The sequence below is a fragment of the Vigna unguiculata genome, chromosome 6 (assembly GCF_037176805.1).
Source record: "Vigna unguiculata cultivar grain cowpea cultivar isolate G323 ecotype 2 chromosome 6, ASM3717680v1, whole genome shotgun sequence".
Taxonomy (NCBI): Eukaryota; Viridiplantae; Streptophyta; class Magnoliopsida; order Fabales; family Fabaceae; genus Vigna; species Vigna unguiculata.
The window spans coordinates 41,695,955-41,714,986 of NC_140797.1; the positions used below are offsets into that span (position 1 = coordinate 41,695,955).

At 32.7% G+C, this 19,032-nt stretch overlaps 2 protein-coding genes across 2 annotated transcripts; both read right to left on the bottom strand.

The window, feature by feature from the left end:
- Positions 1–3,638: 3,638 nt before the first annotated feature.
- On the bottom strand, positions 3,639–12,582 carry LOC114188730 (GTP binding protein). The gene is made up of 12 exons (XM_028077359.2): positions 12,338–12,582; positions 11,854–12,021; positions 11,527–11,650; positions 11,326–11,417; positions 10,896–10,994; positions 10,099–10,212; positions 8,844–8,908; positions 7,059–7,175; positions 6,586–6,661; positions 5,209–5,301; positions 4,433–4,483; positions 3,639–3,994 (listed from the first exon to the last, which is right to left on the bottom strand). Exons 1-12 carry the CDS (start codon positions 12,422–12,424, stop codon positions 3,896–3,898), a joined length of 1,185 nt encoding a protein of 394 aa, XP_027933160.1. The 5' UTR covers positions 12,425–12,582; the 3' UTR covers positions 3,639–3,895.
- A 2,083-nt stretch (positions 12,583–14,665) lies between these two features.
- Positions 14,666–18,098, bottom strand: HERK2 (hercules receptor kinase 2). Its single transcript, XM_028076981.2, has one exon. The coding sequence runs from the start codon at positions 17,532–17,534 to the stop codon at positions 14,985–14,987; it is 2,550 nt and encodes an 849-aa protein (XP_027932782.2). The 5' UTR covers positions 17,535–18,098; the 3' UTR covers positions 14,666–14,984.
- Between the last annotated feature and the right edge of the window lie 934 nt (positions 18,099–19,032).

Sequence of the window (19,032 nt, forward strand, 5' to 3'; positions counted from 1 at the left end):
TTATTCTTTATCATAATTTTTCTAATATAAATTTACTACTTCTTGCTTATTTAAAATAATATGAATTTGTCACCACCAAATATTATATAATAAACAAATTTATTACATATAATAAAAAAATATATACTAAAATAGTATAAAATAAATCAAATAAATTAACTGATCTAAATTTTTTTTAACTCCGTCAATTTTACTAAAATAAAAAGAAAGAGATGAAAGAGAGATAAGTATACAAAATAAAAAAAAGAATAAAAATGTATGTATGAGATTTAAAAAAGCCTTCAAAATAATATAATAATATATAAATAAATAATTTAAATACATATAAAAAATTAAATGAAAAAAAAATTAGGAGACCCATGGTCCGCCACTGGCCACCTCCCTACATATCACAGCTCTTCGTTAACTATAATACAAAATCCAACGGTTCTGATTTTCACTTGAGAAAACTTTGTCACAGACTACCGTGTGAACATTTTAAACCATATACTACGTTCCTTAAAAGGAAAGAAATACTAAATAAAGTTGATGAAAATAAAAAGTGTAATAAATTGATGGAATAAAATGAAAGCTTTTAAAAAAATTATCGAATAATTTATTTTTGATGCCAAAATAAAATTGCTTTTAGATCCACCTACACGCTTAAAATAGAATGAGTTGAATTGATATTTTCAGTTCACTTACTTAATTTAGCCCCATAAATTAACCAGCTATAAAATGCTCTGATCCGTTGATTCTCTTTTTTAGATTAAAAGTAATTTTAAAAATCAATTTTCTATATTACATCTTCTGTTAAAGATGCTGACTCTCTTTTTTAGATTAAAAATAATTTTAAAAAACAACTTTCTATATTATATATTTTGTTAGGATATAAATATTTGAAACTTAAATAATTAATATTTACAAATTAAATTTTAATTATTAGTTATAAGAGTACTTTAATATATATATATATAATAATTATTTTAATTTATTAAATTAAAAATATTAGTTAATCAATTAAAAACTTAAAAATTATTTATACAATCAAATATATTTAATTTTTATATTAAACAAAATTTTAATTATTCACTTTTAAAAATTATTTAAAAAAAATAAAAGAAAATAGAAATGGTGATCCGGCTCGCCCTAACTCATATTATCACTCTTAATACGTTTCTACGTATTATGATAAAATAAACATTTTTGAATGTATAAATTATATTTTAAATTTGCAGTATACAATTTAAATTGAAATAATGTCTAATAATTATTACTTTAAAATGTTGAAATTTAATTTACAAATAAATATAAAAAATAAAACTCAAAGATTGAGTACTATATAGCTATCTAAAAATGTCGTGAAAAAATGTGTAAGATTTTTAATTTTAAATCAATTCCTTCATATTTGACCAAACATGTAAATATTTATGTAAAATCACATTAATTAATATTTCCAAGAACAAAGTTCTTTACATCGAATCGAATGTGTTTCCAAATAAATGAAATTCGGCCCATTCCTAGTTTAAGAGAATGGGGTCTTTTCCTTGCACCCCAAATCTTTCTCCTGTATCTCCAATAATTACGTTTTTTTCTCTCATAAATTTACCTGTTGGTGGTGGTTTCATCAAAATTTGTTGCGCTACTAGTAACCTTCTTTTTATTTGTGCTTCAGGCTGCACCCCCAACATTTTGCTCCCACGTTTTGTTTTCTTCATTCACTCTCTTCAGACAAAGTTCTCCCGGATCTGCTAGAACCTCTGCAACAACCTCCAGCACCCTAACGAGTACATCTGCGGCGTCACCCTCCGCTTCCTCTACCGCCTCAATGAGTCTGAGATCATCGAGCCTCTCATCTCGTCCATCCTCTCTAACCTCGAGCATCGCCACCCCTTCATCCGCTGCAACGCCGTTCTCGTTGTCATGTCCGTCTACAAGCTTCCTTAGGGAGAGCAGCTACTCGACAATGCACCAGACGACAAATTCCTCTCCTCCGAACAGGATCCTTCCAGTAAGCGAAACGCATTTGCATTTGTGTATCTTCTTGTCCAGTAATTCTCTCCCTTTCTGGTAGAGTTGCTGGTATGGGTGTGGGTGCGGGTGTAGGTGTTGCAACAGATGGTGGTGGAGTTGCTGGTGTGGTGCGTGTAGGAACTGGTGTTGATGCGTGTGGTGGTGGTGGGGGTGGTTGTGGGAGGTTGTGTAGTACATGGTAATTCGTAACAAGAAAGTGATACATAGTTGAATCCAACCATCGTCAGTTCGCACCTGTTCATATACACCGCAACCACGTCGGAAAGGAGATCGCCCTACCACCATCAGTTCGCACACCTGCAACGAAACCTTTAGCACGCCTTCATCAAGCCACCATGAACAAACCATTGATGAAGCTGAAAAGCCATGGAAGAGCACTGAGAAAACGCTAATCAAACTTAAAAAAAGAAATGAATGTATGAAACGAAATTCGTGATCCATTTCAGAAAAGTATGAAATGGATCCCAAAATCCGTTTCATAAAAAAACATGAAAATTTATGAAACGGATTTTGGAATCCGTTTCATACTTTTCTGAAATGGATCATGAATTTCGTTTCTGGAAAAAAAATTTAAAATTTGTGAAACGGAATTCGTGATCCGTTTCAGAAAAGTATGAAACAGATCCCGAAATCCGTTTCATAAAAAAACATGAAAATTTATGAAACGGATTTTGGAATCCGTTTCATACTTTTCTGAAACGGATCACGAATTCCGTTTCTGAAAAAAAAAATTTAAAATTTGTGAAACGAAATTCGTGATCCGTTTTAGAAAAATAAGAAACGGATCCCAAAAGCCGTTTCGTACAAAAAAACGTGAAAACTTATGAAATGGATTTCGTTTTTATTTTTTATCTAATTTAAAGTTTAATTATCATTTAGTTTTATTTATTTTTATAATTTCATTTATTTTTCAAAGAGTTATTTACAAATTAAATTAAATATATATATATATATATATATATATATATATATATATATATATATATATATATATATTACTTTATTTTTAGATATATATTAAAAATATATGAAAACATAATAAATAAACAAAACAAAAATTAAAAAATATATACTTTAAATAAATTAGAAAAAGTTATAATACAATGAATACTTTTTAAATTTAAAGTTTAAGTATTTTTTAATTTAATTTAATTTATATAAAACAGATTGTAAAATCGGTTTCTTACAAAACAAAACAAAAAGCGAAACGAATTGTGAAATCCGTTTCTTAAAATCTTGAAACGGATTCTGTCATCCATTACTTAGAATCTTGTAACGGATTTTGTCATCCATTTCATGAGAAATATAAAATAAATGAGACAAATCTCGCAATCCGCTGTACTCTTCTTTGAAGCGGATCTGGAAATCCATTTTGGCATACATGGAATTGATATTCTTTGAGGGTGCAAAGACCTACAACAAATGCAGATTCGTGCAAGGGTGCAGTTAATATTTTTTTTACTGTTTTTTCTCTTTCTTCATTTAAGGGTAAAATTGGGAAGAAGGAAATTTTTGGAAGTACAGGAGGAGAAATGTTTTGGGGGTACAGGGAGAAGCCCTATAAGAGAATTTACCGGAATGAACCTATCTAATATTAAATTAATTGACCCAGCATAGAATAATAATGACATAAACTCATCAACACTCTTGTATTCAAAACTGCTATAAGGTGTGTAGTAGCACAGCATAAATAAATTATGAAAATGGCTGAGAAGTCAAAATCCACTACAAAGATTAAGCCTAAATATAAATAAGTAACTTGGAAGTGGGTCCAAAATTACATCATAAAAAAACTTCTAAAAATTGTGCAACATGGATGACACCTATCATAAAACACAAATTCCATGCAAAGCAGGCAACTGCATATAAAGGAAAATGTGGTTTACTTCTTCCCTCCACCAGAAACGTTAAACTTGAAGAATATGATGTCCCCATCTTGGACCACATACGTTTTACCCTCTTGTTTATACTTTCCAGCAGCCTAACAGATAATACATTAAAAGAACAAAGAAGTGGTTAGGTCCCAAAAAGAAGGCAACAATATCTACATATATAAATAAAGATAAAGAGGGGGCAATGGGGATGCTAGATCTTTGGTGGCACATGGTAGAACAAAACACATGAAAAAGTTTCATATGCTGAAAGCAACGGTTGCACATGTATAACATTCAACCCCAATTCAGCATCAAGAGTCAGAAACCCAACAATAATACATGTTTGGATAAATTTCTTCCCAAGCACATTTGAGACAAGAAAAATAAACTTCGTAATTTATAGATATTAGCATCTCAAAAAACAGTTTTTTTTTTTTTTAACTAATGTAATTTTAGTTTCTGAAAAAACGTTTTTTTTTTCTTGTAAATGTTTATGATGAAGTTTATCGAAATAGTTATATTGTTAAGAAATACTGAGTTGATACCTTCACAGCTGACTCACTACCGAGTTCCTTAAGATCCTCAAACTTCATCACCTGATCAGTCAAGCACTCAGATCAGTTGTTGCAAGATTGAACATATTTGTAGATATAATCATTGTAAGATCAAAAGTAGCTCTAGCCAAAAATGGAAAAGCTTATATGGATCGATCACGACAAATTAAACTACTTAACCAGTTAAGAGAACAAATAAATTCTCAAGTAGAATGGTTATACAAATCGGTCATGAAAACAGTGGCAAGTCATTTATTCAATTTGCAATTTCAAATAACAGAATTGTGTTGTGCCCTTCCTAATTAGAAATTAAAACCTGAGAGATGATTTATGAAAAATATCAATGCATAATATAATTGAACAGTGAAGGTTACACAATGGACCCAATATTCGAAATAGCATGATTCATATTGATTCTAAACCTTCAGTAAATTCATACGGGGAGCCAGCTTGGTGTGAAGGAATAATGCTATTTGTATTCAATTTTGGAATCCAACATTCCTATGTTTATTACAAAAAAGGAATGTCACTCCTATTCTGAATCTCATCCAAAAGTTCATGGAATCCCATTTTCAATGTTGGATATAGGAGTTTCTAATGAATATTACTTTTCCAAACGTAGAGTAATTATTGTGTTATGTTTGGTGTATAATCTTTAGTTATACAGGGGGGTGCGATTGAGCCTTTACAGATAATTTGACTGTATGATGTTTAGTTATAGAATTATAATACCAAACCCATAATTGCAGTTCATGAACTCAACTCACCTCAGCACAAATAAATCCTCTTTCAAAATCAGTATGGATAGTCCCTGCAGCTTGAGGAGCTTTTGTTTGGCGTCTAATTTGCCAGCACTTAACCTGCAAGAAGTGAATCATAACCAAAAGGATTATTTAACATCGAAAGGCAACACAAAACACGGTGTTAGACACGGAAAACCAATGGGGAGAATTGTTTAAGAGAATTATTGCAGACATCCCAACGATGGTTATCATACACATAAAAAAGAAACAGCACCCAGACACAGGAAATTTATGCGAACTGGCAGAGTAAAATGCCAGTAAAAAAGTTTTCATAAGCAACCTAAGTACGCCTGATGTCATATTGTGAGACAAACAGCAACATAAATAGCAATGATCAGATAAGTAAAAGAAGTACCACCAAGGTAACCCAACAGAGAAACATGTCAACAGTTAAAAAAAATTGAAGTCAGTTACACTAGTTCAAAGTTAAAATAACAAATATTCTGCATAGTAGTTACTTTCTTACTGCATCTTCGACGAAATTATATATGGAAGTACGTTTTTCCTCTGCACAATAAAAGCTAAGTACTCCCCTCTACAACTTTTTATAAGAACCTTCCGGAAAATTTGTCTTTGTCTCCCTCCAAATTGTCTATTGCAGCGTGTTTTGTCACAAAAATGGCCACAACAACTACTAAAAAAAATCTATTCAATAAATAACAAGTACAGTAAACTAATTTCTTGAGTTCTCACTCCAAAAAATTCCACTAAAAAACATTAATTACCAGAGAAAAATTCTGGAAAGGGATTAAGTAAAGAAAGAAACAATTAGTTAGGTAGAAAGAGATTAAGAGAGCAGGGTTGCAAAAATTTAAAAGATAACTTTGGAAAAGTTGTACAAACTGTTGACAATTTTAATGCCACTAACTAAATTACTTAATTCTTATGAAGTGGTTAAAAGAGTTCAATTTGGTGGGTGTACCTATAATTTAAGATGAGTTCCTGCTAACTTCGCATAACTAGCAGTTTGGTGTAATATGATGTATAAATATTGTTTATACAATAGCAAAGAAAAGACATTAAGCTGAAACAGTATTTCTGAGACAGTACGGAAGCTTTATTTATGTTCAGAAAACAGAATCAATTCAGTAATTCCAATAATAAATAGTCTTTTTACATGATAAAATTTGTAGAAAAATGACAAATGCACTTGAATATCACACAATGGTCAGGACTCAGGAAGAGGTTTGTTTACACATGGCACAATCGTCTCAACAGTTAACAGCAGAGAAACTATAAGTTAATAATTCGACGAGGTTGATGCACAAATCCCACAGCAGATTTATAAAACATAAGACAGTCTTTATTATCACTATGAAAGTAGGTATGTGGATATATTACCTCATCAGGTCCAGCTGTGAAAAAATAAATGAGATTAATAGCGGAAAACCCAGTCTTTATTATTTTGGGAAGAGCACTGTTGAAATAAAGAATATAACAGTTAGAATGAAGCATATAGAATATAAATACATACCAACTCTTCAATCTTAACAAGTATTCAACTAAAAGTTGTAGTGAAAGGGATAAAAAGACTTGTAGCAAAATTTAATGCTTTGATCAGCGGGCTTTGCATGGAACAGGATTCTAAGTGATCTAGTTGTAAATATTTTCAGTAAAAAAAAAGGATATACGGGTTTTAGGTATAGAAGAACTTACAAAGACTTTATTATTACAATTAAACAAATTTGGGGATTAATTTTTTGGATAAAGATTTCAGGATATAAAAATTGCACAACAACCATATTAAAGAGACAGGTGTTCCTAATTCTGCAATCAAACATTTAACAGCACCACAATACATATATTGATCAAACCTTTGAATTTTGTTCTCCTCACAATACTTAGCCGCTTCATCTGGTGGCAGATCTGAAAGATTCCTCTCGAAGGCACAGCTGAAAGGAATTATTTGCTCACCACCATGCTCCTGGACCCTGGAGACCAAAGGTGTCAAATTTAATTAAATTTATTTTGAACATTACAAAATAGTAAGCATTGAGAGAATAATAAGGAAAAACAAAAAATTAAGGCTCCATATGAAAATAAATTAAAAGAAAATACTTTTACTTAAGGAAAACAATATGTCAATAATTAGTTAAGATTTCTTCCTGAATGGAGTGGGTACACTGCTTTTAATGGAAAACCAGTATGAATTTAGTATTCAAATTTCAAACAGGAAAAACACTATAATCTTCATTCTAATAATATCTACTCAATTTAACAAACACAAGAATTGAAAACCATTGTCATGTGGCCAAATTATGTGGGTGAAGGAAGCAGGCATTTAAAGGTGTTCCCTGTCAGTATTCTGATTGATAAACTACCCATTCATGACCTAGTGTGGATCCTTACTTTACAGCAGTCATCCCATCAAACTTGTGCACTCGCATCTAGTACTTTTCTTCTTTGAAGCCACAAAATTATTTTGCAGTATATAATAAAACAATCGAATACAATTTTCCTATTAGTTTGCAAAGTTTCATTTTTCTTTTATAGAAAACATCATAATAGTTAAAACTTGAGAATTGGTAATTTGATAAAATGATAGTGAAAATTATTCAAGGCTTTGTTAATAATGTTAAGAGTTAGCATATGCAAAATATGTAAAATGCAAGTCAGCTATCTTCATATGTAATTATTGGGATGTAACTAACTCAATCAAGACGATAATTACTCGTATTTATTTACTGCAAACACTGCACAAATAACAGAGCTTATGTGTGTTGAAGAGCTCATAGTTTCAGTTCAACTTTTCTAATAATAATAAATTGTTTAGGCAGAATTTTAAAATAAATTACATAGGCGCACTTGAGATGCAGCACCTGTATTGTAATTATAAGAGAATGCCTTCACTATTTGCAGTTACATTCTTACTTACACCCACTCCGGTAATGTGCTTGTTACCTAGGGTATCATTGTTATGAGCCTAAATCAAAGCCAGGAATGGAATGTAAGGGAAGAAAACCATATCCTTTGTGCATCAAGGCATAATTATAGACCAAACATAGATACATTTTTCTATCCCTTAAGAACATAGCAGCATCTTTTACACATCTTTGAAATGACATCCAAGGAACAAAAAATTCAGAAGAAAGGCCACTAAACATGCATAATATGTTGTATACCTTGCACATTGTTGAAAGTCTCACATCAACTAGAGATAAGATCAATTTAGAATATATATGTGGATGCAAATTTTTACAAGTTGGTTTTGTGGGGTTGAGTTAGACTTAAAGTTCACTTCTTAACATGGGATAAACCCATCCTAGCAAAATTTGATGTTTGTTGGGTCCATTGTTCCACTCGCTATCGGAACCCCATTAATGTCTAGTCCCACACACCAAATGTATATACCTCGACGTGAGAGGATGTGTTGGAAGTCTCACATCAATTAGAGATAAGGTTAATTTAGAACATATATATGTGGATGCAAACCTCACCTTACAAGCTGATTTTGTGGGATGAAATTAGACATAAAATGCACTTTTAAGACACATAAATGTGTAGGATACTTAGCACCCACTTTTGACATCCTTCAGACTCATACATATAGACAACACTAAATTATTCATGGAAGTAAAGTGATTTAAAAAAATACATACCAAGCATGAATTTTGGGCAGAAACTTGTTCTTTTTTCTTTGGTAATCCTTTTCAGTCATATTAACCTGTGAAATAAATTTAAGTACGTACACGGAGTTAGAAATTTCATATAAATTAATCTGAAGTACATGACACTAAAGAATGATGTGTCATGTCATGATGTAATGTAACACGTCACTTTGCTAGGGAAATAGTTTACAAAAGCACAAACATAGATATGTTCTAATTGATGAGCATGAAACAAAAAAAAAACTGTGATTAGGCATCAATTAATATCACGGTAGCAAATTTCAACTAATAAAGAGACTAAAATCACAATTGTGATACCTAAAGGACTGAATAGGAACAATTAAAATTTAGGAGAAGAAAATCACACATTTGCAATACAGAGGACCCAATTAGCACGAACAAAACCTGAGAGACCAGTATTGCACAATTGTAATACATGAGACCGAATGTGCAATATAACTTGAAAACGTCTACTGCAAGTATGCACAACAGACAGTCTTCACAAATAAAAGGTATGTGTGGATTTTGAATGATAGGATCATAACCCACATGAGATATATGGGACCTGAGTGCATGATTTGCCAACATGTATGGTCGAAATGCCTTTGATACATAATAATTAACACTTATATCCATATTTTAATTTTAACCAAACTATAATTTGGAGTAAATCACAATAAGCAATTACATCATTAATATTATTTCCAAGCCATTTGGCTATAGTTGACCATACATTGTCAAACAGCGTCAAATTGTATCCAAGCATAATGGAGACATCTCCAACATATATCTAAACATATCTCAAAGTTATACAGCATTAATAAGTATTTCATATTCTTAGAAATAATTTGTAGTAAAGTATAGTATCAAAAGACATACATATTACAGTTTATATATTCTCAAAATAAACACAAAGGATTTACCAACCTAATGTTTCTCGATTAAAAACTTATTGTTAGTCTCATCACATGGGCACGGATGGTTTTATATACTATGGTGCTGCATATGTGTAAATAAAAACATGCAAAGTACATAAACGATGGCCAGGTTTAAAAAAAAACAGATCAACATCAGCTACATTGTCTCATTATTCAATTTTTATTCCCACTAATATGAACCTCAAAGCAAAAATAAACTAGTAAAGATAACTAAGACGACGCATTAAATAGTATCCAGCACACATTTTAAACAATAAGGCCATTGTACTCCAAAGGCAAACAAATTTTCTACTGAGAGAGAATGTTACCAAGTATATAACAGGCTTGGCAGTAAGTAACTGAAAGGAATTCAAAATCTCAATATCAGCAGCCTTCCATTCACCTAGACGTACATCTTTTCCTTCCTGAAGCAATGCCTTCACCTGAAGACATGAAATTTGCACCATAATTTTCATCCACTATGTATCCACACATTTTTGGTATGTATACAATTGAACAAATAAGAGAATAAAATGTGACAGTGGCAATTAAGTGATAGCTTCAATAAGACATGAAATTGGCACCATAATTTTCATCCACTATGTATCCACACATTTTTGGTATGTATACAATTGAACAAATAAGAGTATAAAATGTGACAGTGGCAATTAAGTGATAGCATCAATTTTACATCGATAAATGCATCCACAGACACATTTTGATCAACAATAACCACAAAGGTGAAATACATTTTCTCTTGATCAGAAAAAAGTAACATTTTACACTACAATTGTAAGAAATTAACAGCAACAATGAATTCCAAAATATGTCCAAAGTATAACCCTTATGTTTGAGAATACGGTAGAAGGTTCTATTGTTTTTTGATGCATAATACACTATGGAACCCCAAAGGGAACCCACAGAAAGCATTGCACACACCACCAAAACAAAAAAACAGATACGAGATACAAGTAAGAAATTTGTGCCAGTTTATTTTAATAAATACAGCACGTATGCACTAAACTTCAAACTATATACAATATAAGATATATAATACAAGGGATGACCATTGAATCATTGGGGGAATAAAATAAATCGTATAAATTCTCAGAAGATAAAATCATACCCTTTGACAACATTCAAGCTCAATTTTTAACTGTTTGTCATTGCTCCTCTTCATGCTTTTCTCAACATCTTCTATCTTTCTTTCCATGAATTCAACATCCTAGAATTTTATGCAAAGGGCCGAAGCAGTTATACTACAGTACACAAACAGATCTAGAAGAGAGTTATAAACTTCATATTTACACAAAAGACTAAATTCCTAATGATGAAAAAGCACAAATTACAGCTAAATGGAGGATGAGGGATCCTCCTTGATGGTAGAGAAAAAGATAACACAAGGACAAAAAAATATCCAATGGAGCAAAGCTGCCCAATTGCTCCACATATCTGCATGGAAAAGCCCCTTAAAAAGGTATATACTTTGCAAACTGTCAATAAAATTAATGGTCCAAAAGTCAGTTTATTACAATTAAGCAAGTTTCTAATTATACCTTCAGCCTCAATTCTTCAGTAATGATCTCCAAATCCCTAACTGGGTCAACAGTATCATCTACATGAATAATGTCCGGATCCTCAAATGCACCTAACAAGGGCAGGTCTCTAGGTTAATTAGCAATTCACATCAAAATGTCATAAATTCATAATGCAGTAATAACAAAAGAGTCCTCAGAGAAAATTAGGCATCATCTTACGTAAAACATGGAAAATTCCATCAACAGCACGAATGTGAGATAAAAAACTATTCCCCAATCCTTGCCCCTGATGAGCACCTCGGACCAATCCAGCTATGTCATGGATTTCTAAGAAAGCTGAGACCTGAGTTTCAAGTTGAACAAACACGTCATAACACAGAAAAAAAATAGACCAATCCATCAATAACAGAATATGTCAGGAGAAACACATGGACTTGTAAGTTGGGTACAGCTCGAGCGTAAGCTCACAGATTATTTACAAAATTGAACTACAATTAACAAGGCCAAAACAGTTTCAGTAAAGATGATACGAGTTCCATCACATACCTCACTTTTTGGCTTGTATAATTGGCAAAGCCACTCAAACCGTTCGTCGGGTATATTGACCCGCGCCTCATTAGGCTCAATGGTACAAAATGGGAAGTTCTCAGCAGGTATTGCCAACTTGGTGAGAGTATTAAAAAGAGTAGATTTTCCAACATTTGGCAAGCCAACCTGAACAAGGAACAATAACTAGCATAAAAAAATGTATAAAGTCTTATCATACAAAGTTCTCATTTCATTAACTAGTTCGAGCATTTAGAAACAACTAGACAGCAACTAAGCTTTCACAGTTCACCAGTTCAGTTCCAATGCATAACAACTATTATCTAACTCCCACATAAAAATCAGCAAGATGGAAACAAAATCAACGAAACCGGAATATGATGCTGAAAGGAAGAGGACCCATATTATCTATTGGAAAAGGGTAGCAGAGAATACTGTTAAAATCGAAAATTAGTGGATTTGGCGAGAGAATTAAGAAGCATACAATGCCAATTTTGAGGTGAGAAGAGAATCGACCGAGGATGGGTCGCTCAGCTGGGGCTTCCTTGGATTTGGCAGATTTGGGAGGCATTTTTAGCGGCGAAGGGCTTTGGTTTGATTCCAATGATGAACTGAAGAACAATAAGAGCGTCTTCGAATCTCAGGTTCGTGGCTTGTAGGGTTTTGTACTAGGGAAAGCAACTCACTCTACTTTCGAATCCCATTTTTATGTTTTCCTTTTCTTTTTTTTTTTAATGAAAAGCGATGAAAAATAAAAACAAGTATTTGAGGACACTATATATATATATATATATATATATATATATATATATATATTATAACTACTCCAAAAATCGTGAATTTTAAATTGTCATAATTAATAAATTCAAAAAATTTATCAAGATTTTTGTCTCGAATATATGCAAAAAAAATATATTATTGTACATCAATCAATCTCTCAACACCTCCAATAATGGAATAACGAAATTTATTTCTTACAATCTTTAATATTTCAATAACATTAAAATGTTTGCGAATTATACATTCTAAAAGATAATTTTGTGAAAAATATTTTTCAAAACAAATATATGATTTTAGAATAATTAATTGAGACTAGAAATGTAAACGCAGTAGGGTACGGATAGTAGTTCTACGTATCCTGTTCGCTAGGTAAATATCTGTCTCGTACTTATATCGTATGGGTATCTGTTGTGCGGGTACTCACATATTTTTTTAATATCCATGGATATTAACGGGTATCCGCAAATATTTATAAAAAATACAATGCATAACATTTATAAATTCAAACAAAGTGCAAATAATTTATTTAAATAATGTTGGATGACAATTTACAAAGAAATTGAGATTTTTTAAAATCAAATGATAAATAATAACTCTTTTAAAATTGATGTGTTAATGTTATAAATGATGGGTACATATACTAAGATACATGTACCATCCCGTTAACATGTGAGTATAAAAAATACTCATACTCGTTCCACGAATATCCATTTATAATATTTATTTTCTATTTGTTGTGTGTTTTATCTGCAGATAATCGCGTGTACGAATTTTTTTTTACATCCCTGATCCATACTCAAATAATATTTGAAAGAGTCACTTGTGTTATTTAACTGTAATGGGTGAAAATATAAATAATAAAAGTGCAAAATTTTAAAGCTTTTTATTTATGGATATCCAAATTTGATTTTGTGGGCATCATGGGCCAACTCTGGCCCGTTCCTCCTCTTCTCCACATTGTTTTCCTACTCTCTAAATAAAGTGAAACAAAAATTGTATGCCTTTTATTTTTTTTATTTGTTGTCATTTTGAATTATAAATTTCAAAATACATATTTTTTTTTCATTTGGAACTATTATTGCAATATACATACATATATATATATATATATATATATATATATATATATATATATATATTATATGGAATACATTTTTATGTTCTGTAACGATTATTTTAAAGGGTTTTCCTTTTCTTTTCTTTTTTACTTTTTAAAATAGCTATGTTAAAGAATTGAGTGCATATTATTTATATTTAGGAATGGAATACTTTATTTATATTCCGGAATAGAGAGTACATTATTTACGTCTTAAAATATAGTCTAATTTGTATAAATGTGTCTTGGAGTGGACATTCTTAAATATAAAAGTATATTTCAAAATGACTATTTTGAATTATTGAAAAATTACGTTTCAAAGTAATCACTTCGAGCTTTAAAAATATATATTTGAATATTGACATTCTGGAATATAAAAAATACATTATGTAAAATGAGATGTACATAATTTTTGGAATTTATTAATATTTTTAAAAGAGTGTAGGAGAACTTGTATGAGATGAATAAAGAACGAACTCAACTCAAGTGATAACATTGTTTAGCTTAATAATAATAATAATAAAACACATAATATTAACTTCGTAACAATTGTAATATTAACAAAATTACTAATTATGAAAATAATACTAGTAATCATAACCATAACAATCTTAATACAAGAAGAACTAAAATAATAAAATTGGTGACAAGTCATTGGAGCAATGATGTCAATGATTATATTATTATTTATATTAGCATATATCAAACACTCTTTTTCAACCAAAGCAATTGTGCATGTCAAGTGTGATTGTATCCTTAACATTTTTTATAAATTACATTACTTCAGAATCAGTTACCAGAATCTTAATACATACATTTTCTTTTCCTTTGAAAGCATGCACTAAATTGATGCAGACAAAAGGTTCTGCATTCTGATTTCAGTGACAAAAAGCATTGAGAAACAGTAACATTCTGCTAAGCTTTGAAGGAGCAAGATCCCAAGAATACAATTTCATTGCATACTCAATAAAAAGGAGAGCATATAACAAACTTTGGTACCTGTTTTAGGCAAAATGCCAATAATAACTTGCCCATTGCACTACCATGTATACAAAAATAAGATGAAAAATAGTAACAGTAAACATGAATAGTTGAATTCAATAAAACAAATTGAAAGAATATGTAAAGCATATATTTGCTATAAGGTCATTAATTCATTCATGGTTCTCCAGTGCAGTTACTCACTAGCATTCAGAAATCACTGAACTCAAATTGCAGCACTCACTTCTCTTACTCATTCTCTTGTTGTGTGGACTCAATCAGATTCAGCTTTGTGTTTGTGATCAAAACCAACTTCATCTTGGCTTGAAGATTCTTGCACCATTTCTAGTCCTTCATCTTTTGGACCTCTCAAAGAATTATTACTACCAGAGAAGGAACTTTCTGTGGTGTCCCTGTTCAGCCATGCTTCATGTAGTTGCAACACATACTCCAAATGCCACAACACCTCCCCCATGGTGGGACGGCTCTTTCCATCATCAGCAAGACATTTTTCTGCAATCTCTCCAAACTTGGACAATGATTCAGGACAATAGTTTCCTCTGAGATGAGGGTCAATGATCGTGTCAAGTGATCTTTGCCTTTGCCATCTCATTGCCCATTCTGCAAGATTGATCTGATCTTTAGGCAAGGTGGGGTTTATCACAGCTCTAGCACAAACAACTTCAAACAACACAACTCCAAAAGAGTATACATCTGATTTCTCAGTCAATTGCTGCCTTCTGAAGTACTCAGGATCAAGATAGCCAAAACTTCCTTTAACAGCTGTGCTAACATGGGTGTGTTCAAAAGCTGGACCATCTTTTGACAAGCCAAAATCAGCCATTTTGGCCACAAAGTTCTCATCTAGCAGAATATTTGTTGTCTTGACATCCCTGTGAATGATTCCTCGGTCAGCACCTGTATGAAGGTAGTGCAATCCCCTTGCAGCACCAATGCACACTTCTAAGCGCTGCTTCCAAGGCAATGGAGGGAGATCACTCCCAAATAGGTGGCTTCTGAGAGTTCCATTGGCCATGTACTCATAAACCAAGATCATTTCATTATTCTCTTCACAGAAACCAATTAAGGACACCAGATGCCTGTGTCTGAGTTTTGACAGCATCTCAATTTCTGTCTCAAATTCAGCGAGCCCTTGCTCAGACTGAGGGTTGGCTCGCTTAATTGCAGCCAGAACACCATCTTCAATCTCCCCCTTATACACCTTTCCAAAGCCTCCAACTCCAATCACCAAACTGTCATCAAAGTTGTTTGTTGCAGCATTGATTTCTGCCAATGTAAACCTCTTCCCAACTCTGACTGAGGCCACGGATCCATATAGCTTCTGGGTTCCTGCTGATCCCTTCCCACCCACAGAGTTGTTAACAGCAGCTCCTCCATAGAGAAACAATGGCCTCCAACCCTGAGGGTTGTTTTTGGTGTCACTTGATTCCTTCTTCCTGCTTTTACAGAAACAGAACACAAGAACTATAAGTGCAACTATGGCTAATAAAGCTACACCTGCTCCAACTCCCACCCAAACAACCATTGCTTTTGATTTGCTCCCTGGATTTCCACCTATGTCAAACCTCTCAACACGGGCAAGATTTCCATTTCGACTAAGCTTGAAAACCTCCAGACCATTCAAGAGAGCATCGGTTCCTGCAGCACCAGCAGCTGTGTCAGGACCCAGTTGAACCCAAACCGTGTCAATCTTTGATGACACAGGATCAAAATAGTCCAAGTGATATGCTCTATTCATCCCTCCAGCACGCACAAACACATCAAAATTATCCGCAGCTGTCCTATTGTTTATGTAGATCCTAAATATTCTCTCATTTGCCCTGTCATAAACCAGCTCACAGAAATGCAAACGGATCAGATAATCAAAGTCGGGATCTACTTCAAATTTCCATGACATGTTGAACCTTTTGTCCAAGACTTCAGTGTTGGACATTGCCCTCGCAGTTTCATACACCAGGAGAGGAGCCACCGAAGTATCATTCACGGAAGAATATGTAATGTTAGAACTGTTCTTAATTCCAGACCCAGCATTTTCTATGATCATATAACCAGAATCCACTTCCCATGTTCTCCAAAGATCACGATCCTCGTTGGACTGAACCTCAGGACCACCGACATTCAGCCTATACATGGTCTCCATCCCATGTCCGGACAAATTGAAGTTTCCACCACCAACTTTACTAACTGAGCCAGCAAAAAGCTCACCCACAACTGGGACAATCTCAATGGCATTGATGAAGCCAAAGGAGCTGCTGGCTGGAACGAACTCAATCACAAGCATATCCCCATTCACAGTCAGAATATATTCTTTTACCAAGAAGAATGAAGTGGCATTTCTTCCAGAATTCAGCAAGTTCATATTCTTGTGGGATATCTTACCAGGAACATCAAACTCTGATAACAATTTCAGACCATTGACCACAACACCAAATGAAGACTCGTTCACATTGAAGTTGTCAATCGCAAAGGGGTAGAAATGGAACCTAACAAAGTAGTTTCCTTTAACATCTTTGATTGTGTAATTCAAAGGAACAGTGAAAATTCTGGCTGTCTTATAGAGAGGATCATAGATTGAACTGCCACTTAACGTAGAAGTGTTGGCAACAACACTGGGGGTGCTTAGGGTGACATTGTTATCGGTGGCCAAGTCCCCCAACCATCTTCTACCATCCACATTCAAAGAAGAGTTTGAACCACAATTTAAGAGAATAGACTTTGTTTGAGCATCAACAGTGTTCACTGTCACAGACACTACCACAAGAATCAGAACAAAATAGAGTCCCTCCCCAAGGACATTCACCATTGTAACAATTCCCCCGATAAGACCTTTTATTTATTTTTAGTAAAAGAAGCAGAATTTGGAAAGGGAAAGCTAACAAAACAAACCAGATACAGAGAAAAAACAATATAGACCCAGAAAGCCAACACTACCCAATCAAAGAAACAATCTCGTATTTCCCAAGATCTTGAATATGGAAGCACGAAAGTTGAAGCCTTTATGGATGTCCGTTTTCCACACCATGGGAGACACTACAATACAAAGAGAGGAAAAGAAAAACCCACCTCCAGCTTTAGCTGAACACAATGAATCCTCAACAAACAGAAACAGCAATTCACAGATCTGAACTTGAAAGGGCAAAAGAGCAATGCAAGGAGTGGCAATGCACTATGAATGACAAAGAAAGACAACAACTTAGCTAAGTTGTGATAAGGAATCCAGAGAAAAATACTAGAAAAACAAAGATGTCACCCAAGATGGGCTCTTTCCTGAATAAACAAACAAAGAAAATCAGAACATGGGTGTGGTTGGAAACAGATTGGAAAAGTTGCAATTCATCTGTGCTTGGTTTTGTATCTTTTACAATAAGCCAAGAATCGGAGACTATTTAATAGGTACTTTATCTTTTTTTCTCTTCTTCTAACTGATGTGTCATAATTGTTGGTAACAGTAGCAAAGTTTCCCTTGATTTGATTTGACATATAAAAAAGTTTAAGGTAAACTTTTTATGTAAACGAACCAATTTTGCATTGGTTTATTTTCAGATATTTATTATCCTGATATCAACATGTTGAATGACTGCAGAGATGCATACAAAATTACACTCAGTTAATGATAATTTGAAAAACTAATTTCATGATTTTAAGATATTAAATACAAAAGTTACATTGATAATCGGATTTCAAACTCACGGTTTTGTTATAAGACACGTTTTTTAACTAGAATTAATGCGCATGAAATATAAATTTAAACTAAACTGTCCATATCTAATATCATAATTCTTGATTCATGCCCAATTAGTGGTAAGATAGTAAAAAGAGTGCATTTGAAGAAAACCGTTCATGGAATTTTAAAACTCTTAAGATACTGGCTTTTTTGGGAAGAGAAAGAAAGTAAGATATCTACAAAATTAAAAGGATGAAAGTACTATTTCTTCTTTTCTTTATTTGAAAAGTGGTTTTAAATGAAAAATGCGAAAGAAGGTAATTTGAAGAAAATGGTTAGTACTTGATTGAGAAAATTAATAAGGGAATAGGGAAGGCAATGATTGATGGGAAGGGTGGTTCCATAATCCATAATTTGTGATGATAGTGAGATGGGATGGGTCACATGCCATTGTCCTCCACATCATCAATTGTGCAATTATCTTCCTCATGCCCATAACTCACTTTTTCTTTTTCAATGATTATTATTTAAAAATAACTAGTCTATTAATTTTTGATAAATTTTAAAATTAGTTTATTTTAAAATTTTAGACCAATTTTGTTATTTATTTTTTGAAATATGTAGATTTAGTCATTTT

Excerpts from the sequence above, each read along its gene's own strand:
- LOC114188730 (XM_028077359.2), bottom strand. The coding sequence starts at position 12,424 with ATGCCTCCCAAATCTGCCAAATCCAAGGAAGCCCCAGCTGAGCGACCC. Across the intron at positions 11,651-11,853 it reads TATACAAGCCAAAAAGTGAG|GTCTCAGCTTTCTTAGAAAT; the intron begins GTATGTGATGGA and ends CTTGAAACTCAG. Across the intron at positions 6,662-7,058 it reads GAGGAGAACAAAATTCAAAG|TGCTCTTCCCAAAATAATAA; the intron begins GTTTGATCAATA and ends TTATTTCAACAG.
- HERK2 (XM_028076981.2), bottom strand. The coding sequence starts at position 17,534 with ATGGTGAATGTCCTTGGGGAGGGACTCTATTTTGTTCTGATTCTTGTG.